Source organism: Rattus norvegicus, chromosome 8 (assembly GCF_021556685.1).
Source record: "Rattus norvegicus strain SHRSP/BbbUtx chromosome 8, alternate assembly SHRSP_T2T, whole genome shotgun sequence".
NCBI classification, from domain to species: Eukaryota; Metazoa; Chordata; class Mammalia; order Rodentia; family Muridae; genus Rattus; species Rattus norvegicus.
In genome coordinates this window covers 18,936,240-18,959,534 of record NC_141541.1, presented here as the reverse complement: position 1 = coordinate 18,959,534, position 23,295 = coordinate 18,936,240, and the positions used below count along the sequence as shown (strand labels likewise).

At 44.4% G+C, this 23,295-nt stretch overlaps 1 protein-coding gene across 4 annotated transcripts in view; it reads left to right on the top strand.

Annotated features, from left to right (window-relative positions):
• Fat3 (FAT atypical cadherin 3) overlaps positions 1-23,295 on the top strand; it is a 580,764-nt gene that overhangs the window by 518,478 nt on the left and 38,991 nt on the right. For all 4 annotated transcript variants that reach the window (NM_001413472.1, XM_087560394.1, XM_087560395.1 and 1 more), the window contains 6 exon segments: positions 4,880-5,269; positions 6,677-6,891; positions 7,801-7,938; positions 8,767-8,910; positions 11,843-12,040; positions 14,199-14,997. In NM_001413472.1, the coding sequence (NP_001400401.1) occupies positions 4,880-5,269; positions 6,677-6,891; positions 7,801-7,938; positions 8,767-8,910; positions 11,843-12,040; positions 14,199-14,997 (1,884 nt within the window).

Genomic DNA, 23,295 nt, shown 5'->3' with positions numbered 1-23,295 from the left:
CTCCTCCTTTGAGAAAGACAGAAGAAGCCACAGTGTCTTTTCAGGATAAAGTCGTAGCCAAAAGATGCCGTGATAAGAACCAAAACTTTGTCATCACTCTTCGTTGGTGACGTTCTTTACCATTTAATCACTCAGCCTGGGTATAAAGACTGCGATATCTAAACATAGTCATGGGATATCCAACATTGAGGGGGATACAGTATAGGTTTGTGAGGAGGTGCTGGTTTACAAGTCATAAATGACCTGGGATGTGCCTTGGAGGCTGATGACAAGAAAACACAAAGGAATTTAGTGATTGGCATGTTCCTGATCTTGATAAAAGCGCCGGTTCCATGTGGTAGATATTTGTCAGAGTTTGCTCATGAGTTCTGTGCTCATGTTACCATTACATGTAAATTATGACACCTCGATGAGGTGAAATGAAAATGAGCAAAAATGTGGGAAGAGAGGGTGAGAAGAGTGTCAGTGATGGAGAATGGGAGAGTGCTATAGAATGAGGTACTCTAAAAATGATGTGGATGCTCACACACTAGAGCTCATAGAAGCTGTGGTTACCTACCTGCACAAGACCCCCACAAGGTCAGGCCAGTTAAAAATTGCAGCATGAGCCCCAGTGGTGGCCTGTGATCCCAGCATTCAGGAGGCAGAGGCAGGCAGCTCCCTGAGTTCTAGGCCAGCCTGGTCTACAGAGCAAATCCCAGGACTCACAAGACTACACAGAGAAACCCTGTCTTGAAAAATCAAATAAATAGATAAATAGATAGATAGATAGATAGATAGATAGATAGATAAATAAATAAATAAATAAATAAATAAATAAATAAATAAATAAATAAATATCCCAGCATAGACCTGGGAGAGGCACCTGAGGCCCACAACTATCTGATGAGCTATTGGCAGTTAATAGCTACCAGGAGGGAAAGTCACTTTGTTTAGGTGTGTTCCTCGAGTCTCAGCAAAAGACCCAACACCCACATGCACATGGGAAGGATGAATTAGATTCAGTAAGGAAGAACTAAATATGAAAGAGAACATAAAGTTGGCAGATCAGCAGATGATGAAGAGCACAGAGGTAGATGTCACCAACAAGGCTCTGAAGAGGAGCTGTCAGAGCAGACCTCAGCATCAGACACCAGACGGTTGTATGGGTAATGCAACTCCTGAAGCTCCTTACACTTATGGAGCCTTTTAGACCATGCAGGGCACACACATCCTAAAGCCTGGGTCAAAACATCTCACTCTGCTTGTGGTATTGGTGACTGTTGTCATGTGTGCTTATGATTGTGTGGTTGTGTGTGTGTGTGTGTGTGTGTGTGTGTGTGTGTGTGTGTGTGTGTGTAAGAGAACAACCTGAAGTGTTATTCTTTGGGCCTCATTCTCCTTTTGGTTTTTGAGACAGGATCTCTTACTGTCCTGTAGTTTATCAAGTAGGCTAGGCTGGCTAGGCAGGGAACTCAAGGAATCTAATCTGCTACCAGCCTAGCTCTAGGATTCTGCTACATGCCTCTGTATCTACATACATATCATTCTATCTTCACATATGTTCTAGGGACTGAACTCATAGCCCCATGCTTAGAAACCAAGCATCCTACCAATTAAACCACCTCCCTAAACTTGGTGCTGATGTTAATGTCTTTGACAACCTCAGTTACAAAGCTGACTGGTTTGACATTGGGTTGGGTCTTTGGAGATGGTCCCAGCACACTAGGTACTATTTCTCACGGAAGCAATAAAACTTTGTTTAATCTCTATGACTGAATTTTTACAGTCACTGAATAGTGTTTTCTGTCACTTTCCATCCACAAGGATCCAGCAGCTCTTCTTAGTCCAGCTTGCAGGGAATGGATTTTCTGACTTATGAAGGCAGTAGGTACCGGCAGCAACCTCATGAGAGGGGCTGGAATTCCACTGGAAACACAAGTAATGCAGGACAACAACTCTGGAGAGGCAGAGGTGTGACTTGCTGCTATTCTACTGAAGTAAACAAAAAGCCTTGTCACAAAGTCACCAAATCTAAATGAGTAGAATCAGCCTGGAGTTGATCTCTTGTCTTAGTGTGTCTTACTCGTAAGAGCCTTGTAAAGGTAGCTCTCCTCCGTGAGGACCAGCATGGAGTTAGGAGAATAGCGTCTTCTGTTAGACTGATAGAATGTAGCCAGGGGGATGAAGGAGAAAGCTGCAGACCTAATGATAGGTCAACTAACTGTCCCAATAAAGGAAAAGGCCACCATTAAAGGCACATTTCAATTGACTTTGCTATGAGCCACTCCTTCTTGTCCCTCTTAATTCAATTTGTTTTTAACCAATGAATCAGAGGTTGCCTTCCTCCCTAACTGACCTTTGGGTCTGAAGAGATAAAATACAAGAGCAGATCTCCCAAAACACTTCCAGGATGCTCATCAAGGCATCCAGGGAAAATAGGACTTACTTGTTGTCCCTCATGTCTATAGATGTTGGTAGGTTCAGGCCAGGCCATCAGCCCTGGGCTCCTGCTCCAGTGGAATTCATTTAGTAGCTCCCAGCACATACTCACATGAGAGGCTCCATGTCTTCTGTTTCCTTCTCTTGTTGGCAAGAGCTGTGTACCATTTGCTGGGGAGGAATTCAAACCTGTAGGGAATGTGTGTGATTTGGAAACCTGTGTGGTGTATTCATGTAATTGGCTGATGTGTTTCTGTACCCCCCATGACTTTGAACAGTGCCCTGAGAACACTGAATCAGCTCAGGCAACATCCAGAGCGCCTGTTCTGACACCAGCAAGGCAACTGTTTTTAAGGAACAAGCTTGATCTCTTCCGCATGTCTGCCTGTTCCCATCAAGAATATCTTTGAGAGAATTTATTCTTGTAGCCCTTCCAGCCAGAAGGCATCCCTGAAGCCATAGTTCCCAAGAAGGGAAGGGAGAAAGCCTTGCTGTTAGTCTGAGTACAAATATTGGAGGTTGATGTTTATAACAAGATAGTTGTTTTGCAGCAGAAATGAAAGTTGATGATGAAAAATAAGGTGGGAAAAAATGGACTCTTGGGAATGGGACCAAGAACAAGTCCTCTACACAGGCTTTTTAGTCAAAGCCACACAGTGCAATTTATGGCATCCCTTCTAGATACTTGATTTTATTGGTTTGCTGGGAATTTATTCTTAAAGGAAACAGTACATGGGGAAGTAAAATGTTCAGTTCTTATCTGCCAAATTCCTTGCCCTCTTGGTGAGGTGTCATGATCACAAATAAACAATGACACCTTCCCCCAGACAAGCTTGCATTCCAGGTCCCACAATTCACAAACAGCATTGCAGATGGTCATCATAGCCAAAGGCCTCTGGCAGATGACTCTCTTCATTGACGGTATTTATAGGGGCTGAGAGAGATAGCTCAGCAGTTAAGAGTATCTGATAGTCTTGCTTTTGCCAAAGACCAGAATTAGATTCCCAGAACCCACATTGTGCAGCTCACGGTAACTCTAGTTCCTGAGGATCTGACACCCTCTTCCGGCCTCTACAGGTATCCATACAAAATTGTGCATACTCACAAAAATGGCAAATACATATAAATGATTAAAATATTAAATTAAAATCTCTTTTAGAGAGCACTTTATGGTCAAAATGGAGTTGTTTCCACCAATAAATTCATTCTATTTTCCTTCTTATGAATTTTAAATACTGGAGCAACTCTTAGTTTTCTAACTCAATTTGAAGAGCTAGAATTGTCTACAGAAGATAACCTCAGGCAGATATCACTCATAAATCTGTTGGTAGACATTTCTGGCTGATATGCCTTTCATTGAGTCCATGTCAAGATGACATTTTGAGAGCTAAACACATCCTAAGATCACTGAGTCAGATTACCTTCAGCTAAGGAGTCCCAGCTTTGCTGGCCCTCAGAGTTCTTTTATCCCTCTGTGATCCTGATGGCCCCAAACATTTTCATCATTTTGTGTATTAGTCATAAATGATGATAATCAGAAATATAACTCCAGTTTGAGCTTGTTTTCTGAACTCCAGAGTCTTCTATCTAACATTTTCATTAAATATCAAGTGCCCAGCTTCAACTTACCATGAAAATTCTGGTTTTTCACCTCAAGTCTAATTATCCCATGTCTGTCTCCATCTCAACAATGGGAGAACTAAGTCCCTCTTCCAGCTGCTCAGAGTACATTGAAAAGTCATAGTTGAAGCCTATCTATTGTGGTATCCCATGTGCTGCCAGCCCCACCATCAGAAAGGATTTCTTCCTTACTACCTCCAAGTTCAACAACTCACATTCCTCCCTTGCTACCACCTGGTACCCAGAAAAGATGGAATTCAGTGCTTGCTAATCATTACCAATATGGACCCTTGCTCAAGCTGCCTTTATGCAATGCCCATATTCGGGGTGGGTGGAGGCACTGAATAATGCCTGTGTTATTGTTGGCCTACAACTTGTTAATGAGCAGTATCTGGAAAAATCCTGTTCATGCCCAAGGCATGACCCATGATTCCCCTCTCAACACTGTCAAGTGATTTCAGACTCTCGTCTGTGGCTAGAACCCCAATCAGCTCCTGAAGTAGTTGGTTGATTCTCAATGAATGCATGGGGAAGTGATTAGTTAATTATTGTCTGCTTTTCTTTGGGCTACATTGCTATCTGCACATCTAGTGGCATCTGAATTTTGCTCAGGGAAAATTAATATGAAGGCGGTTTTATATTAACAATAACCAAAGAATTATGGCATTTCCTATCAATTTCACAGTTTTAATTTCATTATATATTTTGTAAACTGAAGACTGCATTTCTGTAAGGTCAAGCTATTTCTACAGTGACTTTTTCTTGGGAGGGTGGTCTTCATGAGTCAGGAAAGCACGATATCTTTGTCCTATGTTCTTGTCTCCGCATTCTTTTGTAGGCATCAACAGGAAGGTTGTGTATTCCCTGGAGGACTCAGCCAGTGGAGTCTTCTCCATCGACAGCTCCTCTGGTGTCATCGTTCTGGAACAGCCTCTAGATCGAGAGCAGCAGTCATCCTATAACATCAGTGTGCGGGCCACAGACCAGAGTCCTGGACAGTCCCTCTCCTCTCTCACCTCGGTCACCATCACTGTCCTGGACATTAATGACAACCCCCCTGTATTTGAGAGGAGGGATTACCTGGTAACAGTGCCTGAGGACACTTCCCTTGGCACCCAAGTCCTGTCTGTTTTTGCCACCAGCAAAGATATTGGTACCAATGCTGAGATAACTTACCTCATCCGGTCTGGGAATGAACAAGGGAAATTTAGGATCAACCCAAAGACAGGTGTGTAAATAACATTTCCTGTTCATTCTCCAACCCCAGTTACCATTCTTGGTGGGACCTTGTTCCCCTTCCTCCCCAGCAGGGCCTTCATGTAGACCTCAGCACCCTGTTCCTACCAGTAGTCTTTCCAACTCAGGAATGCATGCTCTAACCCTGTCACAACATAACTACTGTGTACAAATGTAAGAGATATAGGTGGTATATGTACCCTTGAGTAAAAGAAAGCAATATTGATTGAGGGGCTGCATTAGCAGATCTCCCAGCAGAAAGTGTTTATATGTTAAGGCTATTACTTCAAGTTAAACTGTATGTGGAGTCTACTCATTAAGACAAACACTAGCTTTGTTCTGTCCAGCTCCAACCGTTGTAGGTGACCAACATGGGGAGATAGCTAAGGATAGTTTAAATTTGGCACTGTAAAACTAAACTGCCAAGGCAAAGCTCCAGGACTAGTCAGTGCTCAGAAAACTCAATTATGGATCCAACTGGGCTCGATTTCTGTTTCCACCATAATTTGAAGGAGCCTATTGGCAGTCTTAACCTAGATTGGATTTCTGACTGGATATGATCCTCTCGTTTGTACTAATAATTGTTTTCCAAGTGAGAGGAAGATAAAACCTAGCAACTGTTCTGTGGGCACAAGGAGTAGCTACCAGCTTGAGAGCATTGCACAGGGTCACTAACAGACAATACTGGAATAGGGAATGTGTGGTGGGCTGGTGACCAGTTCTCAGAGCCCAGCTTACTTATGCATGGACCTCAACTAGCAGCCTTCTTTTGTTCTGCTTGCTTAGTTTAAATGACATTATGATAGGATCATCTAGGCTATGTGTGTATGGACACCGTGGGGTTGTTTGATTTCCAGGCAACTCCTTTATACTTCATGTCATCCTGCCTTGAGATTCCCCCGTGTCTTGGTCTCTGTGGATAATAGATTAAGATGGCTCCATTATAAATTGGCAAGGCAGCTGTGTGCTTAATTCAATCACATGTCAGCTGTGGGTGATTACTTGATGACAGGGACACTGCCCTCTGATCATATCTACACATCATTTGTTCTCCTTCCCTGGGGTTCCACTCAGTAGCTCTAGAGACACTCCTCGGGTTGCTTGTCCCTGCCCAGCTCTCTAGTTTCACAAGCAGAGACTTCCATGTTGCCTGAAAGATGTTCAGAATTATCATGGAAACCTGCAAACACCGTTCATGGCTTTAGAAGTGTGTCTAGCTGATCGCTCTGCTTTAAGTGATGGTGATAGGCAGACTTCTAGGCTGTTCTTACGGCCTCAATAAACAAACTCTCAAACACATAAACTTGGCTACATATGGTGTAAACAACACTGTGCCTACAGAGTAACTGACCCGGGTTGTCCTCTAACAAAATATAAAGCTACCTATTTTCCTTCAAAGGGGGTATTTCTGTCTTGGAAGCGCTGGACTATGAAATGTGCAAAAGATTTTACCTTGTGGTGGAAGCTAAAGACGGAGGCACCCCAGCCCTCAGCACGGCAGCCACTGTCAGCATCGACCTCACAGATGTGAATGATAACCCTCCTCGGTTCAGCCAAGATGTCTACAGTGCTGTCATCAGTGAGGATGCCTTAGAGGGGGACTCTGTCATTCTGGTAGGTGCCAGGGGCTTTCAATAGTTCTTTCTCTGGTTTATGTATTACAAAAAAAAATTCTACAGATTAATTTATATAAAAGTATAAATTACTAGCAATTGCTTCTCTTACAGTAGTACACTCTTCTAAAGAAAACACAAGGATGGACCTTTAAAGATCACACCTCCTGGTCCAAGGCAGCTAATTCATGACTACAGAACAACTGAGCTGTAACTAATGAGGAAATACATTGAGTATATTTGCCCTGGGGAATGGGGGGTTTGCACAGAAACACTGAAAGGGTGAGCAAGAACAAAGCCCGTGACTAAAGAGGGAATACAGAGAAAAGGCATGGGGACAGGAGTATGGGCCTGGTCACATGATTGTTCACAGTCAGAAAGCAGAGGTGCTCCAGTAAGTTTCTGTATGGAACCAAGAAAATGATTCTCCTTTTCTATTCAGTCCAGGGCCCCAACTCAAAGGGTTGATGCCATGGATATTCGACGTGTGTCTTTCTACAGTTAAGTCTCTCTGGAAACACTCACATAGTCCTCAGAGCTGGGACTCCCAATCCAGTCACACTGACAATGAAACAGAACCATCACTAGTGGCTGAGAACATTACCTGTAGAACTGTAAAGAGGTCATGGAATCAACCCTGCCAGTTGGCCTGGGGCTGTCATCACTATCTCAAACCCTGATGAACTTCAGGCTAAATAGATGTCAGGCTCTGAGAAGATATGGACAACAATGAAAGTCAATGCCCATGCTAGTGTTACCTTTTTTGATCCCACAGATCGCCTCCTCCACCAGGGTCTTATCATGGGCAAGGGTCCCAGTACACCATCAGGCAGAGAGCCAAAGCATCAACCTTTTGTCTCTCTCTCTCTCGTATCCAACCTTGTCTTTGTTTTGTTTCTTTTCTACGAAGCTGATAGCAGAAGATGTGGATAGCAAGCCTAATGGACAGATTCGGTTTTCCATCGTGGGTGGAGATAGGGACAATGAATTTGCTGTCGATCCCATCTTGGGACTTGTGAAAGTTAAGAAGAAACTGGACCGGGAGCGGGTGAGTAAATTTAGATGACCCCTTACCATCCACACCAACGCCATCACTGGACTCATGGGCACAGGCTCCAAGTGAGTAGTAAAGAAATGCAGATAGATATTTTGGCTGGACTCTTGAAAGAATTTCTATGGATAATAGCTTTTGGCAGATGCTGGGGCTCTTAGAGAAAAATACAAATTTGTAACTTTCTGCATAGTTTGAACTTCAGTCCTTCATGAGTCAAAGGAAAACGCCTTCAACAGGATGTGTACACTGGCTTCATTAGCAACTTCGGCCGAAGGGAGCTTGTCAGGAAAGATCCCCTGAAGGCATGCTAGGAAAAGAATGATTCAGAAAATTCCTTTGTCTGAGATTGAGTTAATTTCTAAACACTGCTGTTCTTCACCAAAACATATTTTTCAAAGATGAATTAAATATAGAAATGAAATTTATAGCAACAACACTCAAAAGATTGAATCTTCTAGGTAATAGAGCCCCCTCTCCCAGGAATCAAAATGAGCCGTATAGATCAGTGGTGACCAACTGTATTGAACAAAGGCTCAGGCAGAGCCTTGAAAGCAGAGGCTCCTCCCCTCAGGGAAATCTGGAAATGCTGGGCTGCACTGTTTGGTTGGCATAAGTAGCTGGAGTGTGATATTGTGTCCTAGTAGGCAAAGGTTGGGAAAATTCTAAAGACCCTGCAATACATAGGTCAGCCCCATGTGTTGATGGTACACATGTCTACAAAATAGGAGTGAAATTGATAAGCCAGGGACTGCAGGTTATCTGAGCATGTGCAGAAGATAGGAGGTACTGCAGTCCCTTATCGCCACCTCTATGCCTTGGCAGGTGTCAGGATACTCCCTGCTCATCCAGGCAGTAGATAGTGGCATTCCTGCAATGTCCTCAACGACAACTGTCAACATTGATATTTCTGATGTGAACGACAACAGTCCAGTGTTTACACCTGCCAACTACACTGCCGTGATCCAGGTAAGCAAATCCTGCCTGTTAGGGACTACCTGGGTGGCTCAGCCTCCTCCTCTGCTCTGGCTTCTGGGTACGGTCTTCTCTACACACTAACTCAGAGTAGGAGTCTCTAACAGCTGGAGTTTACAGCCAAGAGTTTCAGAGGCTGAGACCATCAAGATGGAGCCTTCCACAGAGTTTGTATCAGGCAGGTGTTCTCTTTCAGCTCATAATGGCATAATGGCGACTGCTAGCTGTGTTCCCACTTGGCAGAAAAGACAAACATGCTCCTTTGAGCTCTTCTATGAGGACATTTACAGTGCCTCAAGAGTATCTCTTAGCACCATGGTATTGAGACCTAGTATCAGCCTGTGGGTAATTAGTATTTAATACCAACTTGTCTATTCCTAGGGAGGGTGTGAAAGTAAACTGTCTTTCCACCACAACTGTTGAAGAGTGATTGAGTACTTTTTCTTCTACGTATTAGATGTTCCATGTACACGGCCTGTTCTCATGACTATGCATCATGGTTGGTCGACTAACACAGATTCTCCCACTCCCATGCACACGCATAAGCTACAGTTGGAAGAGCTATGGATCTGTTAGCTTAACTAGACATCTCAAACTCATGCAGCTGGCACATGGTCAGGATTTGAACTTGACTGTATCATGTAGATATATAATATGAATAATCTTTCTACAGTTACAGGCTATCTTTATGAAACCTTGTACTCTCCTTACAGAGGACAGAGATCAATATGAACCGTCCTGTAGACTTCAGGATAGAGCTCCTTAAAATTCACCTTCCATAGACATTTCTTGAGGACTATAAGTCACCTGCCCTTAGAGTTGGCATTAGGCTAGAGTAACTTACAGCTGGTGTTCTACTTTGAGTGAAAGTGACCGATTTCTCCAGTAGTTTATTATTCAGAAGTTAACTTGTGAACAAGGTACCTGACTTTCCTCTGCTGATGGCTGGAAGACCATGTAGGAAGATGAGGAGAACCAGGTTGAGCGTGGAAGGCTTGGAGACACAGAAATGATCTCCATGCCTTACAGACACATAGGAATTCTGGAAACGTGGCTTGTATCTTATGCAGTGCCTCTCGGGTACTGCCAGGGGCTTTGTGAAGGGGCAAAATGAGAGTGGTTAGGTCTCTAATGAGCCCTTTGTGATCCGATGGAAGACCATGAGCATGGCTGTCTACAAGTAGCCTCTTTCACCCGCTGACACTGAACTATCTGAGAATCAGGCTGAGATGTTCATGAACCAAGCACAACCACTGTTCACCGCTGGCCCCTTTGTCGATGCAATCTTCTTCCTTCCTGGAGAAGATATAAGTTTCCTTTCCTCTGCTGCTGCCAGCAGCCATGCATGTGATGGCTCCCCTGCCTTCATTCTCTGCACCTCCCCCCCTGTCTCTTAGATTTCTGTGGTTGTGGGGTCAGCATACAGTTTTATGACATGTTTCCTTCAGCTGGACAGACTGTTTGCAGGTATGGAAGTCAGCACTGAGAGCACGTGGTCAGGACCCCTCCCTCTGCAGGCTGGGCTTGTCTGTAATTTCACACCCTTCCTTCTTAGACAATGACCCCAAGGACACACATTCACTCACTCTTTCTCGGGTTTTTTTCTGTGGAGGAAATGGCCCTCAGAGAATGAGCAAACAAATCAATAAATCTTCTGTTTTGTGCAGTACTGAGTATGTTGTCTGTGTACAGTAGTAAATCTTCACTGGATGACATGGTCCCACGGTGGGCTCCAAAGGGAGGCGGTGCCTGGGGCTTGATAACTACGCAGGAAGGCATGTGGCAGAATAGAAACCTCTGGGATTCTCTCCTGGTCCTTTTACGAGACTGCCTCTCCTTTCACACCCAGAATAATGGGTTTACCTTAAAGCCTGGTTATCTTTTTCTCTGTTTTTTTCCTCAATTTTAAATTTTTATTATTTAATTTTTGAGACAGGGTCTCTCTATGTGACTTATAATGTGAGCCACCATGCTCAGCTATACACAGTTATCATAAACTATTTCAGCATATGAACCTTGCTGGTCCCCTAGCATCATATATCATTGTCCTCATCTCTGGAATATGTTTCATTTCCATACCATAATAAATCCTAAAGCTGGTCATCCACAAGCTAAATAAGAAATCTGGCATCAGCCCAAACTATTCTAAGGCTAAACTATTACACAGAGGATTGAGAAAATCAATATTGATCCTATCTACAGAAAACTTCATCTGATGCTTCCAAAGTGAAGAACATAAACTTTGACCCAAAAAGTAGGTATGACCTACCATCATGTTCCTGTTTTGAGCCATGTTTCCAAAATGGCTGCTAAAGTCGTCCCTTCTCATTTTGATAAATGCGCTGTCTACTTTCTTTCACCTAGAGGAACATTGCACAACTGTGTTGTGAGGTGAAGAGCCCATTTGATGTTACATATTTACTGGAAGGTTGCTTATATGCACCCCCCCTTCCCAAATGTCTGGTGTGACATTGTATTACAGTGTTAGGTCTACGTTTAACCACATTTTAACCAGTATGAGGACCCATCTTCCCATCCCAGCAGGGTGATGCTTTCTGGCCCTGGGTGGATTTCCACCTTCACACACAGGAAGTGTTGCTCACAGATTCCTGTAGCTCAGTGCTGAAAGTGACAGACAGGTGGGACTTGGTTGTACCTTTGGAGCTAGGAACGAATTCAGTCAAAGGCCTGTTTTATCATCTGAAGAGGGTACGGTCTCCTGACACAGTTGTGAGGACGCTGCTAACGATGGGAAGGAAGATGCTCGAAACTCCAGCCTGTTTTCAGTAGACATATTAAATACCAGGGGGATTCCTTCTGCCAAATGCCTGGTGCTCTAGCTTGGCACTCCCAGCCTGTAATGATTTCTTTTAATGTGATGAGAGGTATAATTTTAACTTCCTTTTTATAACACTCCTTTATACAGGAAAATAAGCCAGTGGGTACCAGCATCTTACAGCTTGTGGTGACAGACAGAGACTCCTTTCACAATGGGCCTCCCTTTTCCTTCTCTATTTTGTCGGGAAATGAAGATGAGGAGTTCATGCTGGACTCCCATGGGATCCTTCGGTCAGCAGTGGTCTTCCGGCACATGGAGTCCCCAGAATACCTACTGTGCATCCAGGTACAGCTTTGCTGTCTGTCCACACTGGGTGCTGCTTTCTTCCATATCTGTCCTTCTGCCTTTTGGTTGGGTTTTTTCCCTTTGTTCACTAAGTCAACATATCTCATGATAGTGAAGGAAAGTTCCTCTTCTAACCCCGAATTCCATTTCTTACCAATAAAGACAGCTTCTGTATATGAAATGCATGTAAAACTAAGCAGGAAAGAAGAGTGATCGATGCTCAGCCTGGACGTTTCAAGAGGTTGTTCTTGGGGGGTGAAGAGTTGGGAGATCTCTGTGTGTACTGTAGTAAGTCCTGGGGTTCCAACTGACTCCTACCCGTGCTTCTGGTATGCTAACTGGTGTCTGCCACTCCTCACTGAGGGAGGATGTCAATCACTGTCATAAAAGACTTGGCCGTGGCATGGCCTCTGCTAGAAATCCCTTCCCCCAGTGAACCAGGGACTCAGATGACACTGGCTTTCCTGTACCCCAATCCTTCAAGTTCAATGACCTGTGTGACAGACAAAAAAAAATGACAGGTGAGCAAAGGTCAGGAAAAGGAGCTGTCACCGATCAAAACCATGGAGTTTCTGACTTTGCCCTATGGCAAGATTTCCAATTCAGCCATAAAACTAGATGATGTTTCAACCCACTGTCACTCACAGAAAGATGCCTGACCATTGTGAAGGGTAGCTCATGGTGGCACTGTGAGTCTCAGTACTCACACAGTGTTGAACTAATTGTCATCTTTAGATGAACAAAAGCTTGTCCTCTTCTATTCCCAAACTAATTAGAAAATACTGGTTCTGAGTGCATCTGTGACCTCTCCAGTTGAGACCCTTTGTCCAAGTATTTAAATAATGTCATATCACAGGACATAAACTCCAGGCACAAGGGGAATTTTTAATGTCGTCTTAGATCCCTAGCAGAGTTCTCTGCACAACCTATCCATCCTCTAGAGAGTACACATCACACCTCCCACAGTAAGCCTTCTGCTTTCCTCAGAGGAAACACCCACTTTCGCTTGCACAGAGTCATTGTCCCTCCACCTTCTGTCCAGTGACTCATGCCCTTCTGATACTTCTCTGGTCTGTAGCATTGGGGTGGGAAACCTCTAGCAGACCTGTGAAATTCAAACGCATCAGTTTCGTTTGAGGTATCCACAGTTTGACATCAAGCTCAACCTAATTCGCCAAACTCCCTTCCACTTTCGGGAGTCTCCGTTTCTGGATCTCTTGATGCTAATGACACAAATAACAGTAACCATATGCACAATTACATGCTAAGGATTCCTATGGGTGACACCTGGGCTTTTAATTCTCACGAGAACCCCAAGGGCCGATATTATTGTCACGCTCATGGTAAGAGTGCAAAAGCTTAGAGAATTCACATAGCTTACTCAAAACCACAAATGGACTGTGTACAAAGCTGAGATACAAAAGGAAGCCTGTGTGCTGCCCAGCGCATGGCTTCCCATAACTGTCTGCACTTGAGGACACAGGTCCTATGCTCTAGCTCTGTCAGCAGGGTCACTGGATCCCTGTGAATCTGGTCCACAAGGACCTGACTTTATTCTGGAACGTGACACCACTGACTCCTTCAGCAGGCATGATGGTTGTTCATTAAAGGTCTGTCCTCACAGTGACCATGCCATCAGTCCCTCTTTTAAGAGAGAAAGGGGTTTTTCAAGCTGCCTACTTCCCCTCTGGTGCATCATCTTTTGTACTCTAAATCTTACTATGATGTAATTCTCATTTAACTAATGGCATTTGTTCTATGTGCCAAAATGTCCCCTGGTCCTGGCAAAAGGAAAGAATCCAACAGAAAACAAAGATTCTCTCTCTGAGTGGGAACATCATTTAAGAGATATTTTCCTCTGCTTTCTGTCCAAAATGAACAAAGCAAGTTTGCTGTGGGCATGCTGTGTCTTGTAGTACTCATGACCCACTCCCACTGGCTTTATTGTGTTAACACATTTTATTGCCCATAAAACAGTACCCAGAGAATGACTGAAGGTGATAAGCCACTCCTACCTAAATGCCCATCCTCAACGTGTTTCAGAATAATGACAAGGGATGAAGGAGGACTTGAACCTGATAGAAGATGCAGACACTGTCACAGGGTGATGTTTTAATCGTTATTAACTCCTTGTTTGTCCTCTTCTTGTTGTCCCCAGGCAAAAGACTCAGGAAAACCACAGCAAGTTTCCCACACCTACATCCGTGTCCGGGTCATTGAGGAAAGCACCCACAAACCCACAGCCATCCCTCTGGAAATTTTCATCGTCACCATGGAGGATGATTTTCCTGGTGGGGTCATTGGAAAAATCCACGCCACGGATCAGGACATGTATGATGTGCTGACGTTTGCCCTGAAATCAGAACAGAAGAGTCTGTTCAAAGTGAACAGTCACGATGGAAAAATCATTGCTCTGGGAGGCCTGGACAGTGGGAAGTATGTCCTGAATGTGTCTGTGAGTGATGGCCGCTTCCAAGTGCCCATCGATGTCGTTGTACACGTGGAGCAACTGGTGCACGAGATGCTGCAAAACACCGTCACAATTCGCTTTGAGAATGTGTCTCCCGAGGACTTTGTGGGGCTGCACATGCACGGCTTCCGGCGCATTCTGCGGAATGCGGTCCTCACCCAGAAGCAGGACAGCCTGCGCATCATCAGCATCCAACCCGTGGTGGGCACTAACCAGCTGGACATGCTGTTTGCTGTGGAGATGCACAGCAGCGAGTTCTACAAACCAGCCTACCTGATCCAGAAGTTGTCCAACGCCAGGAGACACCTGGAAAACGTCATGCATATAGCAGCCATCTTGGAAAAGAACTGCTCGGGATTGGACTGTCAGGAGCAGCACTGTGAGCAGGGCTTGTCACTGGATTCCCACGCACTCATGACCTACAGCACGGCTCGCATCAGCTTCGTGTGTCCACGTTTCTATAGGAACGTGCGCTGCACATGTAATGGTAGGTTCAGCTAAATGGATCTCTTCCTACATTGGTTATTTTTATCATGGCTGCTACCTGACTAAAGCACCCGGAGAAGGTCAGAGTTTGAAGGGGTAGTCTGACCTTGCAGGGAAGTCAGAGTAGTGGGAAGTTGATGCATTTGGTTTCATATGTACCTGGAGTCATAAAGCCAAGAGTGAGGAATACTGGTGCCCCACTATTTCCCTTTATTTTATTCAGTCCAGGGCCCCAGACCATCAGGTGATGCTACATGCATTCACAGTGGGTCTTCCTGATCAATCAACGTTTCCAGGAACAACTCTACCAATACACTCATGGGTACTTCTGTGATGATGCTAAAACTAATAGAGCAGACAATAAAGATTAATCCTCATACTTCCTAACTCTGAAATGCCACTTTTGCATTCATTCAACTAAATAGTAATGCTCACATGCCCAATTTCTAGGATGGATGCCGGGGATGTAGAAGAAGCAGGAAGTATGACCGGTTGGCCACCACAGTCATGGGGCTTTGCCTTAGTCTGTGAGGGACAGCCACTTCCAAGTGCCCGTCAGTGTCATTGTGCGTGTGGAGCTGCTGGTGCCCGAAATGTTCCACTTGCTTTGATCTTATTTGGAGTGTAAGGCCCTGCAACAGGCTCAGTGAGAGGCAGCAACCTGTAGGCTGAGATTAACTCAGGTAGGGATGAGAGAAGGACTTGCCTGAGGAGAGAAAAGCTTAAAGGATGAGAGAGGAACCCACCCCCAGTGAAAATGAAAGCTCTTCTTTCGCTGGTAGGAAGTGGCAGCCATGACAAATGAGACCAGAGAGGGCTATGTACAACCAAGGCCATTAGCTAGGATGAAGAATTAGAAATGACCCTGGGGTAGCAGGAGCCGTGGACTGATAAGAAGGAAAAAGGTGATGGGGTAGTTGACATCCTTTACAAAGGGTGCAGAGTGGACAGGCGAGAGCCTGCTGATGGGACAGGAGTTAGGAAGCTGTAGTAAAGGGTAACAGCAGCACCATTTGACTCCATAAAAAACAGGCCAGATGTCTGAGAGCACAGTCAAAGCGCAGGCTGACCTCAGAGCTGCAGAGACGAAGCTTCCTGTTTGTCATTGAACCTTGACCTTGGCTGGTCAAAGGTCATAACTGTACAGTCACAGGCCCCCAGTAATCAGTGAGAAGAATTGCTCTCTCTGCCCTTCTTTTCTCTCTTTGACTTGGGAACCATAAATTTACAGCCCTGCTTTAAGAAAAGCATACGGGAGTTACTCTATCCAACGCAAACTTGGTCCACAGAGACTGTGGCCAGAAGGGATGCCATTTATAAACCGTCCCTGTCGGTAGCTGAGAACAGGCAGCAACTCTGTCCTCTTTTTTTGAGGCAGGATTTTGGTTGCAGTTTAGAAAATGCGCTTATCAAAGGGAAGACCTAGGGACCTCAACCCCCTGCAGGAGGCACTTTTTCTGCATCAGAGCTTCCTAGAAGAAGAGGCGTTTGCCCTCTGGTACTAGTGACTTTGGTTTGCATTTTCATCAAGTGGATTGCAGAGAGGGCCAGACCTGTGACATATGCACCTTAGTTGCAAAGTAATTCAGCACAACCACGATAGGTGAAATGCATTTCTGGCAGATGCCACCATGAACAATTTATGAATGCCAGCTGTCCAGGCCTTGTCTAGATGTCCTTTGCAGACAAACTGATTTATGCACCAAAGCTGTGCTAGAGAAGCCATGTAGTGATTCACAGCAGGGTTCAGGAGGAGTTCAGGATAGGACAGGGCAAACTCTGCAGGGGAAACTATAGAATCACATCAATCCTTGTACCCTGAGAACTCAGAGAAAATAAAAATACTTCGAGGCAGCAATGTTCTAGACAGTGAGGATTCCAAACGAAAAGCGCACAGCGTCTTCCAGAGCCAGTGACGCTGAGCTGGCTTGCAAGCACCTCCCTGCTGTAAGAAGCTCAGGGAGAGAAAACAGCATCCCCCCTGCAGCCAAGGGCGTCTTTTGTGATGTGGGGGCTTTGCAGATGCTAATGTGAGTTCAAGAAAAGTGAGCGAGCTGGCTTAGCAGTGTCTTTACGGGGAAAACATTGTGGATTCTTATTTATTTACCTGTTTGATTGCTTATTATTTTAGTGCAAAGACTTGCTCTGTGGCTTGTATATTATTCTGGAATTCTAAATGCAGTGTTTCAAGGTAATTTCCCTACCCAGGATTTTTATATTCCCCTTAAATTCTACTCTCAGTAAATCTAGGATGCTGTTATTGCTGTGATTCGACCCTTGGATAGGCAAGAAGAACCCTTCTGCGTATGTATTAAACCTCACTCTAGTGAAACTAAGGAAAGTCCTCAGTTTTAAATCATCCTTCTAAAAAGCAGTAGTAAAGAGAGCTGAATATATTATCTGGCCCAACCTCAACTTCAGCACACAACGCAAGGATAACCTCATGTGTGCCGCCCAGGATCACAGTGAGACTGCATGCTGGTTCAGTTCAAAGATCGCGAACTGTATCCTCAAGGCCTGTGTGTCAAAGGCTTGGTTTCTGCTGGTAGAATTTTTTTTAAATGTGTGTGAAATGTGTATATTTTGTACATGAATTTACACATTTGTGTTTGCCCACATATGGAAAACAGATGCCAGATATCTTTCTCTATCTCTCTGCACTTTATATATTGAGGCAGGATCTCATTACATATATATATATATATATATATATATATATATATATATATACTGTATATATATATATACATTATATGTGTGTATGTATATACATACACACACACACACACACACACACACACACACACACACATACAATTTAACTAATCTACCTGACAAGCTTGTTTCTGTCATTCCATGTCACTGCATTCTGTACTGTGGCATTGTTTTGTGGGTTTGGAGGATCTGAATTCAGTCCCTCATGTTTCCATGGAAAGTTCTTTATCCTTGGCCCCACTGATGTGCTTTGGGGTGGTGAATGGACCATGTGGGCTCTAGAATCATCTGTGAATTAGTCCAGTGTTGAATGCATGGTTGAATCGTCTGTTACAAGGTAGCTGTAATGGATAAGATGGTCAGTGCGGCACACTTTGAAGAGAGTACCTCGTACTTTAAGACTTCTCTGTGTCTCTCTGTCTCCCGGGTGCTGTGGAGAGCAGCCCTGCTCCACTGTGGTGTTCCGCTTTACCTCAGGCAGTGGAGACAGCTGACAGAGCATCAAAGGCTTTGAAACCAGGAACCAGAACCAAACATTTCAGCTAGAGCTCCATTCACTCAGGTATTTTGTCAAAGTAACCAAAAAAAAAAAAAAAACGAAAACAAAAACAGAAAACGAGGGGGTACATCTACTTTGTAATCGCAGGGTCCCTCCTTTTTATGCAAGTCATAATCAAGAGTCCTCACTTAACCCTATGTCCTGGCAGAATGGTCTGTCAGAGTAGTGTGATCCCAGGAAGAGAGATCTCTCAGACACAGTTTGTAACCGCGTTGCTTCAAGTTCCAAGCCTCACATTCAGGCCTTGGAAGTGGGAAAAATGCTTGGGTTACACGACTTTATCAACATTTGTCCCTCTGTTGCTGACAGGCAGGAAACCAAACATGGAGGAATGTCACAAGTAGAAGAAGAATAAAGTCTCCTTCAGGCTCCAGGGACAAGCTATTGTCCCTCCCAGTTCTTCCAAAGTTTCCTTTAAATAAGAATAAAGGAATGTAAAATGGGAGCAGGTGCTATTAATGCATCTTTTCATTTCTTAGAAATCAAGGACACTGAATTTGACAGACATCCCTCTCCCCAACACACACACACGCACACACACACACACAGAGAGAGAGAGAGAGAGAGCGAGAGAGACAGAGACAGAGAGACAAAGAGAGAGAGACAGAGAGAGACAGACAGAGAGACAAAGAGACAAAGAGAGAGAGACAGAGACAGACAGAGAGACAGAGAGAGAGAGAGAGAGAGAGAGAGAGAGAGAGAGAGAGAGACTAACTCCCACACTACTGTGGCTGTTCTGTTTATCCTGGGAGGCTGACAGATTCATTAAATGGTCTTTCCCAACACTTGGTGGAATAATTAACGTGATAAATGAATGTAGTGATCATTTGGGGCTATATAGTAATGTTTATACAGAGTTGGCCTCGGTACTCCACCCCCCTCCCAACTTCAGGCTCATCTTTTTCTCATGCAGATTTTTGGGTCCAATTATCATCATTAGCATCTTGAACCAAAGTGCTGAGTTGTGCTAACAAGTGAAACCCAACGTGGATCTCACTGCCAAGTAAGCTCATTAAGTCCCAGGCACCATGAAACAGCTTCTTTTAACAGAATTAAAGAGATGCAGGGTTCTGATGTCCTGAGATGACTCTCTGTGAACTCCCGAGTAGTCAATGAGCACTGTCACGCCAGTCAGGAAGTCTGACAGCAAGTTTAATGGGGAGTGATAGATGTCACAGACCTCTCATGGGTAAGCAAAAGCAAGGAACGTCAAAACAACTCAGGAGACTATACTGATTATCCTCAGTTTAAATTTTTCATTAGCCGCTCAAACAATATGAAATAGAAATATATCAAAAAGGACATACTTGTCTAAAATAGGCTCCCGAGGTAACCATCAGCATTTAAAGCCAGTGTATTTACAGAAGCCATGGCAGCAGCAGTGGCTGCCTATTTGGCATATTTATTCAAATAAGAAACAAAGGATGAAAAGTAGAGGGCTGTTAAATGTGTGGGATGTTTCTGTGAGTGACACTGCTACATAGATGAGAGGGACAGTGGCCATGCCCTCCATCAGGAAGGGAGGACAGACACTCTCGGCCCTGGAAAGCAGCACCTAGGCACTGAAGGTGGTGATGTCATCTGTGGTAGGGATGGGTAACCTGAGTGGTTCCCTCACCTCATCTCCATTGGGATAACCCCTGAAATGAATTCATGAAGAGCAATTATAAGTGTGTAGGCGGGGTTTATGAAGAAGGATTTGACGTAGATCTTAAGCTCGTGGATTAGTAGAGAGGCACACAAGAAGAGAGTGAGAGCCAAAAGCTTAGGTGCAGGCTTCACAAAGGACAGTCAGTCACTTTTTCTTATCTTTCTTACAATCATAAACAGGATTTGAGTTTTTGAAGTTAGTCTGGTTGAAAGACTGCTTAAGGAATTTAAAGAGATAACAGGGTGGTTCTTGAGGCTTATCTGACAGGATTGCAGTTACTTAGATAAAACTCTAGATCCCAAAGACGCAGAAAATTGAGGTATCCTCACATGCCATAATCAAAGTCAATCTGCTTGTTTGGGAGATTCTTAATAAATATGCAGAAGAGGGCACAACCCTCTAGAGGTCATAGGTACTCAGGCCTTAAGCTGAGTTTATTATTTTAATATTCTTAAAAGAAATAATGTCTCTACGCAGACAGTCTCTACAGTGGTTATTGCTTGTGCTAGAATTTTTGATTGTTACCTGGCAAGAGGCTTTAACCAGACTCTGGACTGAAAGGTTTCTTTTTCATCCAAGGCCCTTTTCACTCTCCTGTCTTTCTGTCCTGCCTCACTGGGACCTGAGCAGGTCTGGCAGGATGCCTAGAGTTAGGTAGGAGGCCACAGGGGAGGGTTCCAAATGAAGACTGAGAGCCAAGGCATGGAAATGAAGAAGTGTACAGTTCACCCACAGATCGCAGCAGGGATGGACAAAGAATTAATACTTGTTGGTCTATAACCAGTTTCCGATTCCATTTCATACTATTAGAATTACACTGAACACTCTCTGTGACCCTATAAAGGAGTTAACATCAACTTTCTTCAAAACTTGAAGAAACCAAACCTTGGAAACCTCAGCTGACAGGCACACAGCTGCAGATCTCATAAATGGCTGAACCAAGATGATTCCGATCTGATCATTTTACTGGAAGTGTTTGTTAGCTGTAGTACCTCTCTACCTCTGTGTGACTGTAGAAGGAATTTGGAGGCCACCCAGCCCAGCCTCCCACCCGCCACAGACATCCTGTCTGCTTCATCCCTGGTATGGAAATTCAGCTAACGTTTTAGGATGAGGCCAGGGTCTCTCCAGATGATTAACGCCACTCCACCCAAGACCATTTTATTACATCACACAGCTTCAGCCTTTATACACACAGAGCCTGGTCGGTTCATTCCTCCTGTACAGCCTGCTAAGGAGAATGATTATGATTCCTCTGGTCCTCTTTTCTCAGCCAAACACCAGTGTTCTTTGCTCCTTGATATAAACAATTGCATACCACCAAGATCAAGAGCATGCATAATTGGGGCACAGAGGGGATATAAAGGAGGAAAGTGTCGATTTTAGCTGGAGGAATTCAAAAAAGAAAAACATATATACTGAAAGCAGTGAAGTTTGTAATTGTGGGATTTTGCCAATCAAAAATACATGTTGAGCAAAGAAAGCAGTGAAGAGAAAAGGCTGCAGCTTTGGGCTGGGTGTGAAGATGCGTGGTGAAGTAGACTGACAAAGGCTTTATCCCATGAAGCCTAAAACAGCATCGTGTTGTCAAGAGGGTAGCAGAGCTTCTCTGGGCAGGACGGGGAGGAGTGAGAACAGTTCTTGGAGTAGGCACTGCAGGACAGGGAAGGAGAACCTGTTGGGAGATGGAGGGGTGATGCATTCTTAAAGTTCAATAAAATAAATGAGGAATTCTGAGGTAGTATAACACATGAAACTTGGCTTTGAGATTTTCTTATAAGTAGATAAAAACTTGAATTAGGTTTGCTCTCTGGCTTGAGTTTGTCGGTGCTAATTGTCTGAGGGCATTCTATCCATACACAATGGCTCCAGGGGAGATGTCTTGAATAGAACTAAGCCTGGCCGTGGGTGATGTAATACACAAAAGATAGCTAAGCTCAGCATTCTACTGCCTGGACATGTCTCTGCTTCTGGAAGAGCCACATAGACTGCCTCAAATCTGGATTCTCCAGGGAATATATCCCGTATCTGTTTGCAGGCCGTGAATCAGGAAGGCTTCTCACTGACTTGCACGGCATTTACCCAGACACAGCATCTCAGCAAAGCATGTGGTTTTTGGACCAGGAGACTTAGCATTAGTTATTGGATTCTTCAACATAATGAGACAGCGACATAAATCAAGGAATGGACTCCGCACAAAGTGGCAGCTTCATAATCACAGCTAGATGCTGATGTATTAGCCACTGGCACAGACATAATCCCAAGGGGTGCGGGAATACTGCGGCGATGAAGAGAGTTGTAAATATGGAAGCAAGACCTTCCAAAAGTCTCCAGGGAACCACCCTTTGCCCTGCACACAAGTACAGAGGCTTCAGCTCAGGTGGCTCTTCTGTTGTCAGTGCTGGAGAAAGCAACCAGAAGTTTCCACCTGAAGACCTTCAGCAAGTGGAAAACATGCAAAGAGCAGACAGACACATCCTCTGTGCATTTCTCCAGCGTATCAAGAATGCCCACAATTGAGGTAGGGAAGTTATGGCTGCACCTTAAGAGGTGGTGGTGTTGGAGGAGGAGAAGAAGGATGAGGAGAAATAGGAGGTGGAGAAGAAGGAGGAAGAGGAGGAGGATGAAAAAGAGAGCACAGATATGTCTGAGGTGGAAAAGGCAGGAGACTGTACCTGAGGTAGGAAACGTTAAGGGACTGTGCATGGCATAGATAAGGTACAGTGTGCCTGAGTGTACGTGGTGTAGGCTGTATTTGATGTGGAGAATGTGAGAGAATTGTGTCTGAAGAAAACAAGGTGGGGGGTTGTACCGGAGGTGGAGAGAATGAGGAATCATGCCTGAGACCTTGAAGGAGAGGGGCTATGCCTAAGGCAGAGATGATGGGTTGTGTCTGAGGGGGAGAAGTTCCGGGAGGACTCTACCTAAGATGAAAAAAATATTGGCTGTGGAGCGGAGTTGGAGGTAAGGGACTGTACACAGGTGAGAGAAGACAAGGTAGGAGGCTCTGCTTGGAGTGGGGACAGAAGCATAGACACAGCTACATGAGTCCTGTGAGCCATGTGTATTGCACCTCCAATACACATCTCTGAGCTCACAATCTCCAATCTCTGAGCTTACAAATCTGACTCAAATCAGGCAGCAGGTAGAAGGATCAGGTCTCTGCCATCTTGACAGGTTGTGTTAGCCTCGCCAGTTTTACAGCCTGGTTCAAAGTTTTCCTTACAACTATCTCCTCAGGCACTGGCCCATTCAGTTTTCACAATACTCTGAAGAGTCTTTGTCTTGATTCTCTGAAAGGCGGTCATGATCCAAAGAAGCTAAGTGACATGTTTAAGGCCATGGAGTAAATACATTAAATAAGTAGCCAGATC